This window comes from Antedon bifida, chromosome 2, assembly GCF_963402885.1.
Source record: "Antedon bifida chromosome 2, ecAntBifi1.1, whole genome shotgun sequence".
NCBI classification, from domain to species: Eukaryota; Metazoa; Echinodermata; class Crinoidea; order Comatulida; family Antedonidae; genus Antedon; species Antedon bifida.
Genome location: NC_136227.1, coordinates 6383754 through 6399788, shown reverse-complemented (window position 1 = coordinate 6399788; position 16035 = coordinate 6383754). Strand labels below are relative to the sequence as shown.

At 31.0% G+C, this 16035-nt stretch overlaps 2 protein-coding genes across 3 annotated transcripts in view; both read right to left on the bottom strand.

Moving 5' to 3' along the window:
* LOC144835965 (uncharacterized) overlaps nucleotides 1–11531 on the bottom strand; it is a 124668-nt gene extending 113137 nt beyond the window's left edge. For both annotated transcript variants that reach the window (XM_078691107.1, XM_078691108.1), the window contains exon 1: nucleotides 9868–11531. In XM_078691107.1, coding sequence (XP_078547233.1) covers nucleotides 9868–11513 — 1646 coding nt within the window. In that variant the 5' untranslated portion in view covers nucleotides 11514–11531. The remainder of the gene's footprint in view (nucleotides 1–9867) is intronic.
* LOC144836012 (peptidyl-prolyl cis-trans isomerase H-like) overlaps nucleotides 1–16035 on the bottom strand; it is a 176684-nt gene that overhangs the window by 139282 nt on the left and 21367 nt on the right. The window lies entirely within an intron of this gene.

Here is a 16035-nt window from a genome sequence, read left to right as displayed (position 1 = left end):
TGAATAGCATTGTATACACTCTTCATTGAAAATGTCCATTTGTAAACACAGTATGCTTTTAATTACACAGCCAGTGAAATAAACTTGACATGTAAAGGCATTTCAACATTACCACTTTTCAAGGATAATTGGGGCAGAAGTCAAGCATCCAATTAAAAAAAGTTTATTTTGAAAACAATCAAGAACTTTTCAAATTGTGTCATAGCCTTGTTTCTGGTATTGAGACAACCTTCATAATCTTGAAAAAAACCTTCTTCCAAGTATTTACACTTAAGGTGTGATAAATATGCAACGTAAACACACAAATTTATCAAACACAGTAGAAATACTTTGACACGACATGTATCTGCAGTAGAAGAAAAAAGTTATTTGTTGATGCAATGATAAAATAACGAACAATCCTATCTTTGATATTGTTCCGAATATGAAAGTAAACAATACTACAGAAACCTATGTAACAGCATGAACGAAATTTCCTCTACGGTAACAGGAATAATGGTTGATAAAATATACATATTTTACATAGAAGTGTGAATCTCCTATCTTTGATACTGTTCTGAATATAAACGAAAACTAAACAGTACTTCAGAAACGTATGTGAGCAGGTACAAATCCAGAAACGTATGTGACCAGGTACAAATTCAGAAACGTATGTGACCAGATACTCTAGAAATGTATGCAACCAGAATAATGGTTTAACATAATAACTAAGCAAACCCAGTAGAAGATATTTAAATTTTACAGTAATTTAGAACTCTTGAAATAACCATTCAAAGCAATATCCCTTTCTTTAAAGTAGCCATTAATAAATGAAAACCAAGAAGATGTTTGCAAAAGCAATTTGCCCAATAAATTTTGTAGCAAACTAGAAGATTTTACAGCCGTTTTGTTGAAAACACTCCGATTAAACACATATCAATACATTTGTTTTGTTTATGAATAAAACCAAATTATAACAGATCTCTAAAAGGACATGGTCTATCTGGGTCTAACTATAAACCAGCATATCATCTCAGTTGAAAATAGCAAAGAATTCTTCTAATAAATAAAAGAATTTGCTATTCAGACATATTCTATGAATAGCTGAATTGCTAGACTGCTAGCTACAATTCTGACACTATCTGTATCTAAAAATAGCTGTATATAAACGTGTAACTCCGACACTAGCTAAAAGTTTAAAAGTATATAGCTATACAATTCCAACACTATATCTGAAATTTCTCAGAAAACAGCAACAAAATTATGAATTACAAAAACATAGTTTAAAAAATAATACTTTTATAGACGAAAATGTACTTACCTTGTATCTGTTATAAATCCAGTTCTCTACTAAAATGAAACTGATTTCTTCTTTTCAGTCAAGATAAATATAAGCTGACCCTGATGATAAATCTTATCTATCTTTCTTTCAATAAGATACGATTGATAGTTCTATACATCAACAATCAGAAAGATGGCTAATCAGTAGTTAAATTGCAAAGTATACTGTGTATATACGCTGTATACATACATCTATGACAAATGTTAAATACTATACAAAATAGTAAGATCTCTATTTCTCCAACCAACTTAATGCTGTTCCGGTGGTTTTACAGCCTCAGCCGCTCTCTTTATTCTTAGCTGTAAATTTTCTACAAAGTATTTTGTCAAATCCTATTTTTATATTTTGTGTAGGTTTGTAGGAGAATTTGTGAATTATAGGTACTTAACATGTTCCATTAAAAGGCTTCCAAGCAAGATCTTGAAGTTAATGAGCTTCTTATTTTAAATTTTATTTCATTAAATAGTTCCCAATGCAAAAACTACAGTAAGATAACAAAATACATTTCTAATGACATCCAAAATAATCTCTAACTTTCCACTGTAAAACATCCAATTATATTAAACAGTTCCCAGTGCAATTACGTATACAGCAAGATCTTTATATTGAATTTAATTCAATATTATCCGTAAATAGACTCTAACTTTCCACTGAAAAACATCCCTTCAGATTTTCAATTGTATTAAACAGCTCCCAATGCAAAAAGTAGACTTTATATTAAATGAGAATGAGACAAATGTGAATATTATCTGGAAAGACTATAAACTTTCAACAGAAAAACATCACTTCAATTGTTGTAAAAATGTCCCAATGCAAAACTAAAAAGTATACAGATAATATTTACATTCTGAATCAGTACGCAACAAATAAATTTCCGATTTTGACAATTATTCGAAAATAGCCTCTAACTTTCCACTGAAAGATTAATACTATCCATATTTTTAAAGTCCTTTTAGCATCATGTCAAAATTATTGTAATATAATTCCTAGCACAAATCCGGAAACCAGCACCTTTGATGAATACGATATCATAATACATAATTATATCGTTGAAATCTGGAATTCTTCAGTAGATGCCAATTCTCTCAAACCAGTTGAATTTCTTTTGTAGAGAAGCCACTCATTAATTAATTTTCCAGCGGAATTTCAGATTGTAAGAACACCAATCTACTTTAATAGATTACAACAACAAAATTTGCATGCTACATCATTCAGCTGCAAGAGTTACGTTTACAAATCAAGATAAATTCGTTTTAAATATGATTTAAAAATCAATTTTCAGTAAAATTAATATGTAATCGCATATGCTTTGTGTGTCTGTTGAAATATATGTATATTGGAGTTGAAATATGTATTTTAACATGGTAGACAGAATGACGATTGAATAAATATAGAAATGTAAGTAAAATGTATGCAATAAAGAAATGTTATTCTTTTCATTAAATTTGTGTATGCGTTAAAAAAAGACTATCAAACTTCATGTGACAAAAAATTGTGATGTGCACATATATGGACATGACGAAGTCATATCACTGCCATATTTGGGCACATCACACTTTTTTTGTCAAACTAGTTTGATAGTGTAGACAGAGCTTTACATTATTTCTTTGCTGTATGTTTTGGTGATCAATCAAATAAAGAAATGTTCAATTGCATTCCTCTCACTCATATATGGATTTTGTGTCATGCATAGAAAAAAATAGGAATATATATCTTATTGCTGTATATGTTTTAAGTATGCTATTCTAACAGTTTTTAGCTATAATTACAGTAGAACTCCTATAGGGGACGCTTTTGGTCACATAGACTGTTCTCTAAATAAGGGTATTCCTCTGAATAGAGGTTTGCTGTTGTGTTACAACATACAAACTGCCTTTTATTCCATTCAATGTAAACTGTCCTATGGTAAATAGGAGTGTCCCCTTAATAGGGATGTCCCAAAGGATGGGTTCACAAAATACTACTTTACTAATAGGCCAGACACATTTCTTTTTTGTCTTTTGCGATATGCTCGATATCTGTTAACAACATTTGCTCTGAAAATGTTAAAATAATAGAGGGCTCCATTATATACCGCACATCCTCTATTAACAAATTTGGCAGGTGTTATATGAAAAGATTTGATGTGCTATACTATACATACAACATCAATATTAATGTCAAGTGATGACAATTTTAAACATTTTTAACATATCAAGGCAGGTGTATATTGCCTATTAAAATCTATTTTTACAAATTTCTCTGAATTATATAGGGTACTATATAGAAAAAAAGGTTTAAAAAAAATTGTTCGAAGTCAATATCGATCGACAATGATATTGAGCCATGGCCTAGAAACCTCTTGCGGATTCCTTTTTAGTATTTTGCGTTTAGTGTATTTTATTTTTTTATTTATATAAGATTTTTCAAATAGCATCCAGGTGTATTTTAAAGTAAAATCTGATTCAATCTGATATTATAGAAAAAGTAACTACTGCCCTCTTTAGTTAAAAGAAAAATACTTTTTAAAAGTTTTTTAACAGGAGAGGGCGGCAAACTAAAAATAATTGGAAAACAAAATTGCCTGTCAATACGAATCATACCGACTTTTGTTTATTAAATTTTATTCACAATTAAATAAGTGACAGACACAAAAGACACATTCACTTTAGCAATACAGAAAAACAGCAAGAAAGTGTGTGATACAATGTCAGATCATAGAAGATCCAGCAAGGACGTTAAAATCATCCCAACCCCCTTTAAACTTTACAAGGGACACTTTGTGTTTAAACAGACCTCTTTAGCTTATTAATCAAAGCAGAATTCAATTTTGTTTTTTGCTTACTGTGGAAGCCACAGTCCCCCTTTTCACCACACATCTTTTTTTTTTGCATATGGCACATTTCTTGACACAATAATGGTTGGCAGGTATTACAAGACTCCAATCATAAATCTGTTTTTAAAAAAATCTTTCAGAAAGAGAGAGAAAAAAAGAGAAAACATGCTCATTTATGGAATAGTTTTATGACCAAGTGAGCAATTGGGGCTCATCAGGTCCGCTAAAAAAAGATGTGACTGTATATACAGGGAGTATCCCAGTGAGATAACATAAAATCATATGCACTTTTTTTGACAATTAAATTTCCTAAGGGTATGAGAAGTCATAGATAAAATGACTCACCTCATTAACAAAAATAACAATGACTATCAGCTTAATAAATATACTCATAATAAATAATCAAAATATGTGACACAGACGCAATTAAGACATTTGACTTTAAATGTAATTTTGCAGGATATTATAAACAAATTATACTATTAATTGTTATAAAGGATTACAGAATACCTCTTTTTAACAAAGTGTCCACTTAATAGTGGTTTCCCCTAAATAGGCTTTAGTGTTAAAAACATTTTGCCCTTTGTTTGTTTCACTGAAAATTGTCCTTATAGTAACATCTTCTGAATAAGGATGTCCTAAAGGAGGGAGGGAGAGGGAGGGGATTCTACTACAGTCCTATTTTCCCAAAATTTTCCATGCAATCTAGGCCTACCTTTAAACACCCCTCCCCCACCCCCACAAAAAACAAAAAAACTAGAAATCACAACTGAAAAAACAATCATCAAAAACACTCTGAATGAAATATTTCATACTACTTTTGATAGAAAATCAATTAATGGGTCAAATTGTACCACAGAAAGTAGTCACCTGGGAATTCTATTCTATATTGGTAATTTTTCGCAATTTTTTAAATTTGGAAGCGAACATTTGAAATCTTGTTGAAAAGGCCAAAAATTAATTTGATAAATTGCAAGAATTTAGATGAAACTTTTAGATATCCCAAAATAGAAATAATCAGGCCAGATAATCATATTCAGGAAGCCACTGTTTAGAATCGAGTACGTACAGATTTAGATAGAAACTAGCATCTGTCTCGTATCGAGCTGCACAGTCACGCATTTCAAAATATATTTAACAAAATATGCATTTCAACAAGTAAATGCCTGAAAGAAAATTATATTTTGAAATCAAGAAATTACTGTTAAACCTGTTTCCTTTTAGCCCAGGAAATTGGAATGACATGAGATACAAAGAATCCATGTATCATTTTTATTGTCTTTTACATACATACTTTTTAGTTCACCATAAAAAAAACATTTTTTATGGTGATTTAACAGTACTATGAAGTAGATTAGACTTGTGTTGTGGTCTCATCTGAGTTACAAATATTTTTGTCAATCAATTTTTTATTTTGTTGGTTATAGCAATAGATAATCCAAGATATTACACTGCCCTCAAATTTGAATATTTTTTTCTCAAGATTTGATGTATATTACAAACTAAAGCTCTGTCTACACTATCAAACTTTTTGTGAAAAAAAAGTGATGTGTCCATATATGGATATGATGTCATATCACTAGCATATTTGGGCATTTCACTACCATAGGCACATCACACTTTTTTCACACTAGCTTGATAGACCTTATAATTGGTTTCTAGGAAAATGTTACATAACAACAGCAATATTTTTCCACTTCTATTCAAGGGACACATCTATTTATGGGAACAATTTCCTGTAAAATAAACAAGAGCTTTTAACACTATGGCCATTTTTTCCTATGCAATTAAGGCAGAAATCATGAATAATTCATTAGAATAATTATGACATAATATGGGTCATTATAGAGGGTGCTATATATGCATGCAGAGAGATTAAATAATTTGTGTAAACAGCGTTCGCCAACCGAAATGTTTGGTCTAGTGGTAAAGGCTTTAACCTATTACACTGGAGCCCTCGGTTCGAGGTCTTTCAAGAACATGCTTTTTTTTTTAATAGTTGAGAGAGATTATTTAGAGGGTTAGGTTTAGTATATTTAGGAAGTAGATCAGCTATCTTGCAATTCTTTATAATAGAAGATAATTCAGGTAATGAATTATTCATGATTTCTGCCTTAATTGCATATGAAAAAGCCCATTTACCAGGGGACATCTATATTAAGGGGACACTTTGTTGGGTCCAAAGGTATCCCCTCAATATTATAGGCATTCTATAGTATACAAATAGCAGGCCTAGTCATTTGCTTCCTGACACTCCTCCACTCACTAGTTTATAAATAACATTATCTACAAATATTTACACTAAACCATAACTTTCAAAATGTTAAACATTACGGTTTCATAATTACTAATTGTTTATGAAATGACTTGCATGTTATACTAATTATAAAATGCTTTGTCGGTATGTCTTCAGGTAATCCTAAACCCGTAATTAATTAAGTGATATCATCAGACATGTCAACATAACAGGTACTGCCATATTTAATAAGAATATGATGATTATCGTGTTTCCTGCCAATTATTTTCAAAAGTCATGGATAAAAATAAACTGTGTAGGGCTGTGCAGCCACCAGTATGGTTGGTAAGGTTCAAACCTGACCACTTTTTCACAGAGGCCTTTGCCAGTGGCGTTTATTATTATTATTATTCCCTTTTCTTGCGAAAAACCGGAACACTATTTCTCATGGCTACATCACTGCTGTGTACTACCTTAATAGCATGGTAGAAGTATAAGTAGGGACCATGTCCAAATTATTTTACTGAAGTTCCTGCAGTACTAATTTTTGTTAACACTAAACATGTTTGTTAAATTATTTAACAGGATAAATCATACACACTGTTTATTGCAGTGACTGGTGCATAACTTCACATTGAAATTAACTAAAATTATACACGCAATAAAAAATATAGATACTATAGAGTACTGCAGTAGAATAATTTTGACATGATTCCTATACTGTACGAAACCAAAATTATTATTTTTTTTTTACAGATTTCCTTCGAAATAAACACTAGTAGACTACAGGGTTTTGACAATGAAGGTACAAAGTCTGTATTACTGTTGGTTATGGATAATACTGTACTGTAGGTATGCAAGGACCTAAATCAAAATTCGCACATGACTTTTTATAGAGTCAAACAAACTGAGCAATTGATAAATTTTGACATGAATGACTCCAGTGCTTTTGCAATTTACTCAATGCAAAAGTTGAGTTTTAACAAGTGAAATACCTACAGTAACCTAACATAATAACTCAGACATGATAATGGCTCTAGAGGGCACTACACCATGCAAGACTGGCGTAGAAATTAAATGCCAAGAATATTCAGGAACGCAAAAACAAATTATCTATGAATATGTTAAACTGTTATTAAAATTGATCAAAAACTCCATATAAGAGCACGCAAAATGTAGAAAGTTTGCTGAAAGAAGTGAAAATGTTGATGATGCAAGTTAAGAAATACATTTAAAGTTTACATCATTTACCGATAAATTATAGTTAGGCTGAATGTTTTGTGATTCACCCCTGAAATGTTGTCTACCAAAATGGTAAAGCTTTTCAGGATACGTAAATATAGTTATTCTACATTATTATTCCAAACACTTCCTCCTTTTAATCCTATTCAATTTAGGAGTAGGTTAAAAGCGGCTTTTAAACTTGTAATACATCCTATGTGGAAACAATTACAGGTACTTTAAGCTTTAAAAACAAACAGGGAGATATCCCTTCTTGATCCTCACTACAATTTAAAACAATGCTTTTAACCACATTTAAACTAAAAAACTAATTCTAAGTGGGTTTCTGTAAAATGTTAATTGTTATTATAGATATTCATTTCTCACTTTAGTAGTTTAAAGTATAGTATCTAAAGTTGTTATAATACTTGACAAATGTATTACACATGTTTCCCTTTCCTATGGATATTACAATATATAATAAGGAAATACATGTTTACATGTTTTTTTTTATCTTTGCTGAACCAGTGAGATATTTTTTACATCTCCCTGGCTGAACATCCTAAAATACTGGTAATCACATAGCAAATATTGTTAAAGAATTTGTATATCTTTGCCAGGGCACTATTAACAAAATAGTTCAGTCCATCCAAGTATTTCCTGACCTGGTTTATGTATAGATTTAAAAAAAAAAAATAAAAATTTGGATATAAAAAAATAAAATATAGCTAAATTTTTTAAATTCTCAATCTTTATCATGGTATAAAGTGAAGTTGCATCTTGATATTGATACTATGTTCAAGCCAGGTAACTTTATTATTAAAATATGTTGCATACAGAGTCATCTTAATGCATAATCTGTGATTTTGTCTAAAAATTAAAAAATCTATTTTTAGTAATTTAATGTGTAGTTTCAATTCATAAATGTTTTTACTTTATGTAAGATAAACAAAACATACCTATCGGATCTATGTGTTAAAAGGTCAAGTTAAGGTCAACATTGATTGGTATGGATTTTACATACATTTTTTTTTGGATTGGTACCGTACTGTATATACAACACTTATTATTAATGACTTTGAAATCATTATACTCTTCACCTCCACCCCCTGTTGTATAAATTTAGGACCTGACCTACAGAAATTTGAAGTAACATAACATGTGGGTCGCGGTGACTTAGCTTCTCATAAAGTAGGTCAGATATAATATACAAATAATTAAAGTTAATAAATACATGATATCTAGTGATATTATAATTACATTTTACACCTCAAGTCGTTTGATTTGTTTAGTCATAATTTCATACTTGAGCCTACGAAAAAAAAATTGGATAATTTCCAATATTGTCACCGCAAACGTCCGGTTCATGGTAAAAAGTTCAAAGTCACTTTAACTAGATGTATCCACCCAACGGTAAATAAATAAGTAACAATAGTGAGTAAACACATGGATGATTTAAATTATGTTTTTAAATGTAAATAACAAATATTAAAGCAAGTGCAGTAATTTAAACTTAATTTTCACATGACTTTTATTTTTGTGAAAATGTGTTCCTCGGAAATTAAGGATATAGAAAAATAAACCAATATTAAAGTTAAAATAATATGTAATATTTGGTGATTTTTAATGTTTAAGACGTTATTTTTGCATTATCTTTTGGAAATTTTCAATAAAAAAATATTTAAAAATAGGACTCATTATATCTTTGCGAAGATGTAAACTTGAAAATAAAAAAATTATATTTTATATTATATACTATTTTTAAAGTAATTCCAAGTGGGATGTGCCCAAATATGGTAGTAATATGCCTAAATATAGTAGTGATATGACATCATGTCCATGGGAACATCACATATTTTTGTCACATAAAGTTTGATAGTGTAAATAGAGCTTTAGACAAAGACTAAAAAAAAAATAAACAATACAAATTAAATACACTATATATTTATATAAAAATGAACTTTTTAAGAAAAAGTGAAAATAATTTAATTTATCTAAAACATTTTTTTATTAAAAAAGATAACTTACTTGTTCTAATTTTAGCAGGGACATTGTTATGCTTTTTATGGGTGTATTAGTAACAGGAAGACACCGTTTACTATATACACAGTAAAAATGTAAATAAATTTGTTCACAAGGCTATATGATATGAAATCTGATCTCTCGATCGAACAAAAAATAAAAAAGGCAATAAAAATAGAATATCCAAAAATATCATGTTGCATTTAGTATTATCTTAGAAAATCTAAAAAGTAAAAATAAAAAGACACTTACTTGGAACAATAAATGCAGGATTCATGGAATAAGCGTCCTTTTATATACGCACGTTCTCGTCCAACCGTAAATCCACACAGGCTACATATCCCACGTGCTGAACCACCACGCTGTCTCGGTTTTCGACTCACTTTGCGTGCTTTTTCTGATCCAGTACGTACAAGAAATCCTTCTTGCGAATCTCTGGTTTTATACGGGTCGCTCAAGGTCCGTTTGTAGTATGGTTTGCGTTTTACAGGCGGGCCTAAACGTCTGCGATCGTCCTTCGACAAGGTTACGCGTAAAACCTCCTGGAAGGACGAACGTTTCTCGGTAGTGCCACTAAAATCTTCGCTTGTAACATTATCAAACCAAACTTCATCACTCTCGCAACTTAAGTCAGAGAAGCGTACAGTAATATCCGAACTTAATGATTTCTTAAGTGCCATTTTTGTTACCGTTTGATCATCTTCGTTAATATTTTTAAAACTATCATCCTTGCTTTTGTTATTATCATCCTTGTTCTTGCGTCGCAAGGAAAACAAACGGCCAAAAACCGATGAAGCAGTGCTTGGACTTTTTGGCATTTTCTCGATGTTTACGCTTTTCTCCGGCGATTTTCCTGTAGGATTTTCCTGCATACTGTTAAATTTATTCATGTTACATTTATCTGTTGAGTATAATTGCTGAGCAGTCGATGGGCTTCCGTTTTTCGCTGGAGATGTTGAGTCACAAGCTTCAACCCTGACGTTGATATCGTGATGATCTAATCTTACAGCTTGTGGTGTATCTGGCTTTCCTGTACCAGCTGATGTCACAGTTTCAGTTGGCTTTTCATTAGCCTTTGAATCCTGATTGGATCCTAAATTTATTCTCGCAAATGGCACATGATCTGATTCTGTGATCTCAATCGCTTTAGTTTCATCATTATCCAAAACTTGATTGACCTCATGTAAATATATGTTCTCTCCGGAATTCTTGGATCCGGGGTTTCCTTGTAACGCGACAGGAGCAGTCAACACAACAGGAGCGGTCAAACTATAATCTGGCTCAGAATCAAAATCCTGTGGAACAAAGAAACAATGATCTAAGCTACAGTGACGTGTGGGCTGAAATTTTTCTTTCGCTTGCCAAAAACGCTGTGATCTTCCATCGTTCATACTGGTTGAACGCTGATGTTCTTCTCTTGGGATTTGACTGTAAGTTAAATTATTATCAAAAACAGAATCCTCTGACAAAACTTGTTGCAAAATGTCTCCACTCGGACCACAAATGTCAAGATGAAGTTCCTTGCGGTTACCTCCTTTTTGCCGCCTTTTACGCAAATTCTCGTTCGCATTGCTTGCTTGAGCAGAGCTTCCAGTAAAAATTTGTTTTGTATTGTATAAAAATTCATCAGATTCCGGTTTAGTGGTCGTATTTTCATTATCATCTCCTGATGAACTAGACCGTGAGCTTATTGTTCTTGGACGTAGAAAATTCATAGAACTGCTACCTGCGTCCCATCCCATTTCACTCGTTTGATACGAATATCTTTTTGGAATAAATGGTGATTCCCTTCGAGAAAAAGTTCTATTCTTTGATGATTCTGTCAAACATTTCGCAAACATCTGACCGTTGACAGCTTCATCGAATGACATAACACGCTTCGTCCCGCTGTCCGACATCGACCGCCCAAATCCTGAGACAGGTAGAGATTGATTTGAACCCGAATTCCAGAAGTGATCTTGTGGTGTTCTAACCATCGGACCATTTCCGCAACTGTCGGATACTGACCTTCGAAGAATTTCAGGTGGCGCCCTTGCATACATTCTTCTTGGTCCTAAATATTGAGTTTTTCTAACTTCCATATTGCGTGTTGGGTCAGAGGTTATCAAATTACTCTGCATGGAATCGTTCAATTTCAAAAAACCTGAAAACAATAACAAATGGTTATTAAAAAATATTGATTTTTACTTTTACCTTACTAAGGGAAAACCCTTTTTAAGGAACACTTTCTTAGGTCCCAAATGTGTAAAAATACATATTGAAATTTGTAAATAAATGTGGTTTATGTGACTAATTTCCATTAAATTTATTCATGATGTTACCTATAAATGTATTTTTGAGTAGGTAAGTATTCTTATATGTATGATTTAATGTGGTGTGGTTTTTTCAGTAAACATGTCTGATCTGTCTGGAAAAAAGTATGTTCTTTTAAAATGTGCAAACAAATAATATGTTGCACTCTGTTTGGAATAAGCAGCAATTACATCATAAAAAGTGTGTTTTTATAAACAAAAAAGATACTTATAAATACAACGTCACCTTAAGTTTAAAAAAAGCATAGCCAATTAAATCTACTCCTACCCTGTCACAAGACCAAAGGTGAAACATATAGATTTAGTAGATCATCACCTTAATGCATAATTACAATCACAATAAGCAAATATTAATATATGATTCATAGACAACAAACAAGTCGTTGACCTTTAACCTGTAATCAGGTAAAAGTGAACTTCTAATCTATATTTTTAATAATGTATTTTTTAATCGTAATATTCTTGCATACATATATGCAAAACCCTTTTAAAAGGCACAGCCAGACATATGAACAGATAGGCGGCCATTTTAAGGAGTCGCTGCCCTAGTGATGTTTAGTTACCAGGACAACATAAATTCTAGTTCATTTGCTAGCTGCTGTTGATTATATACCTATTATATGAAAAAAAACACAGAAACCAACCATCTTTTATAACAATGAATTCCCACAAATTCAAGCTATGGGGAAATTTCCCTTTGATGCTTTTCCAATCTTATTGTATTGTTATTGTTATTTTAACCATTTAACCTTTAAAAAAAATTATTCCATTCATGGAAATTTTAAAGACATATAGACATAAGAAAATGTTATTATCTCTAATCGAAAGAAATTACAGGAGCTTGCAGTCCAGCATAGATTAAGGATGAGAAAAAGAAATACAGAGGATAATTATAGCGAAGTGCAAATGTCGTTTGCATGGTGCAAGGGCGAACCAGGGGGTAGTGCTTCGGTCACAAACTCCACCTTTGACAACTAAAATGATTTTTATAACTACTTTTTTGTATCTATTTTCGAGAGATTATTAATGTTACAGTATATTATTATTTTAAACAATATTAAAGTTGGGATACACCAGTGTTTCCAAAAGAGAATCTTGACGTTTCAGTTGATAATTATTAATATAGTAAAGCTCTGTCCACACTATCAAACTTTATGTAACACAAAAATATGATGTGCCTATGGACATAATGATGTTACATTCACTACTATATTTGGGCATATCACTACTATATTTTGGGATATCACTACTATATTTGGGCATATCACTACAATATTTGGGCATATCACTACAATATTCACCTCACACTAGTTTGATAGTGTAGATAGAGCTTTATACAAATACAAACATCAAATTGTTCACAAACGCACGCATGTACTAAATATAGCATACATGTATAAATTGGACGCAATACAATAACACTTTATTATTAATTCTAATGGTCTAGGGAACTGACGCCCTGTTTTGTAATGATTACAGTTGTTTACAATAATTTAATTTATTATTTTCAATAATATGTGATTTGATAAAGAGAATTGTTATTCCGTATTCTACATACGATAAAACAATTTAATACTTTGTTTGCCGTAGTGTTAAGCCTATGGGGAAATGTTGCTAATTTGGTTTAAAGGTTTAGGAAATAATATCAATGCTTTGATAAATAATTATTTGAAAGTACCCAGACCTACTTTAACAATTAACTTATTATTTTTCCTTAAAGAACATAAATGATTAAAAGATCTGTCAATATCGAAATACTAAATCCATTGCAAATTTCTTTGAAAATTAGAGTGTGGAGTGGGGGAGGAGGTGGGGGTTATACTTGTACGTAGGTCAAATTTAGTAATGAAAAATCAAGAAAAGGGTGAATGTTGAAGGCTATTGCACTCATAATATGTGGCACGCACTACAATGTACCACTTAACGTACCACTTAAAGATGTTAGTAGACAATTTCCAAATTTGTAATCAACTATTTGTTGGAAGTATTCTATTAAGAATGTATGTATTGTCCCCCAAAAACATGAAAAATGGTTAATAATAAAATCTGACTTTGAATAAGCCATTTTGTAGTTTTAATCTTCTGGTTTTCTCTAAAAAGACAAAATAAACTTTTAAATTCAGCCAAAAACCCATTAACAAAAAAAAAATTTAAAACAATTTTTTTTCAGAGTTACAATATCTCTTTATTCATGAGAACAGATCAAAATAAAAGATATCAAATGTTGAAGCTGATCTAACAGACTTGCAAAGTAACTTTCAAATAGGAGAAAACTCAGAAGCAGTTATAAGTCTACAATAAATAGAAATTACTCATAGATGCAGTAATAGACTGAATGCTTGGCTGGATATTAAATTATGCTATATAATTCAAGGGAATTATCTCTAAACTGGATTTATAAAATTTATTAATTCATTTATAATTCAATATGTATTACGGTCTAATTTGCTCATAGATGGAAAATATTATTTATTAATTTTTAAGGTAACATCAAAGAAATTTATGCAGAGTGTCGCTCTTTCAAGTTTAAACCTAAATTATTATTAAACTAAAAATAATTGTAGGACCAATTTTTTGGCAATAGCTTCCATATTAACAGGAAAACAATAAACCTAAAGCTCTGTCTACACTATCAAACTAGTTTGACATTTGACATGTTTGTGATGTGCCCAAATATGGTAGTGATATGCTTACATATGGTAGTGATATGACATCATCATGTCCATATATGGGTACATCAAATTTTTTTGTCACATAAAGTTTGATAGTGTAAACAGAGCTTACAAAAAGATAATGTTACCAATGTGCCTAAACAAATATAAAAAAAATCTTTATTAACATGTTGAGACGATTTGTAGAAGATCGCATAGCTATCTTGTCATAATGATCACAACTTGGAAATCACAGCTTCAATGCTCGTAAATCAGAAACGAATCAAATCCGAAATGCCAAGTCCATACGAGTTTCATCTACTTAATATCACAAACACAGGTATATTTGGGTACAGGCATTTTGTTATTACACATCTATTTGAAAAAAATGTTGAAAGAAAAATAACTATATATTATACTGTATACATGATTGGATGAATAATACCATCTACCTCAAAATTTATCCCAAAAAATTCTTTTATTTAAATGTATTTATTTATTATTAACATCCTAACATACAGATTCTTAAAGATTGTGTTCAAAAATAAGAAATTACAGATTAACTCTTCCCTGATCCTTTCCACTATGAACACTGCTTGTTACTAAACAATAGTATTGATCTGTAACAATGTTTGAGTAAAATAAATTTTTATTAGAAATTCATATTCATTACAGTACAGTATGAAAGATTTTTAAACAAAAATAGAAAATAAAAAGAATCATCAATAATATAGAAAAGATCAAAGAATGAAATGGAGATGAGCAGGACACTTAATTAACAAGATCTCATGATAATGGGATGGACCAAGAGGCTATAGGAATGGCAACCAAGAAATTGTAAAAGGAGGAGAAGGAGACAAAAGATAAGAGAGGTGAAATCACCAAATACACAAACACATCAACCTGGATGAGAATGGCATAGGATACTGACAGAAGAAAATGGAAATTACTGGAGGATGTCTTAACCCAACAATGGATGACCAGCCTTAGGATGATGAGGGTGAAGATTAAGATGATTATGATAATGGTGAAGATTAAGATGATGATGACAATGATAATATTGATGATGATGATGATGATGATGATGATGATGATGATGATGATGATGAAAAACATTATAAAGGATTTTTAAACAAAAATAAACATAAAATGAATCTGAATCTACAATAACGTGGAAAAAAAACTTATTCGAAAGGAGTAACATACTTACAGTACAAGATCCTTAGAAAAATATTTGTCAACATAGAAGTCTAGTTTAAACATGAATGAAAGTTGAATAAATCCCCCATGACATTACGACAGTGAATCATGACTGAATAGAATATTGACTAGTGAAATTCCACCTGATAATGTATGTCAATAAAATGAAAATAGAACATTGAAAGTACAATAGATTTGTACTACTAACTCCAGCCAGATGGTAAAAGCATTCAAATATAGGTAGGGTCATTGCAATG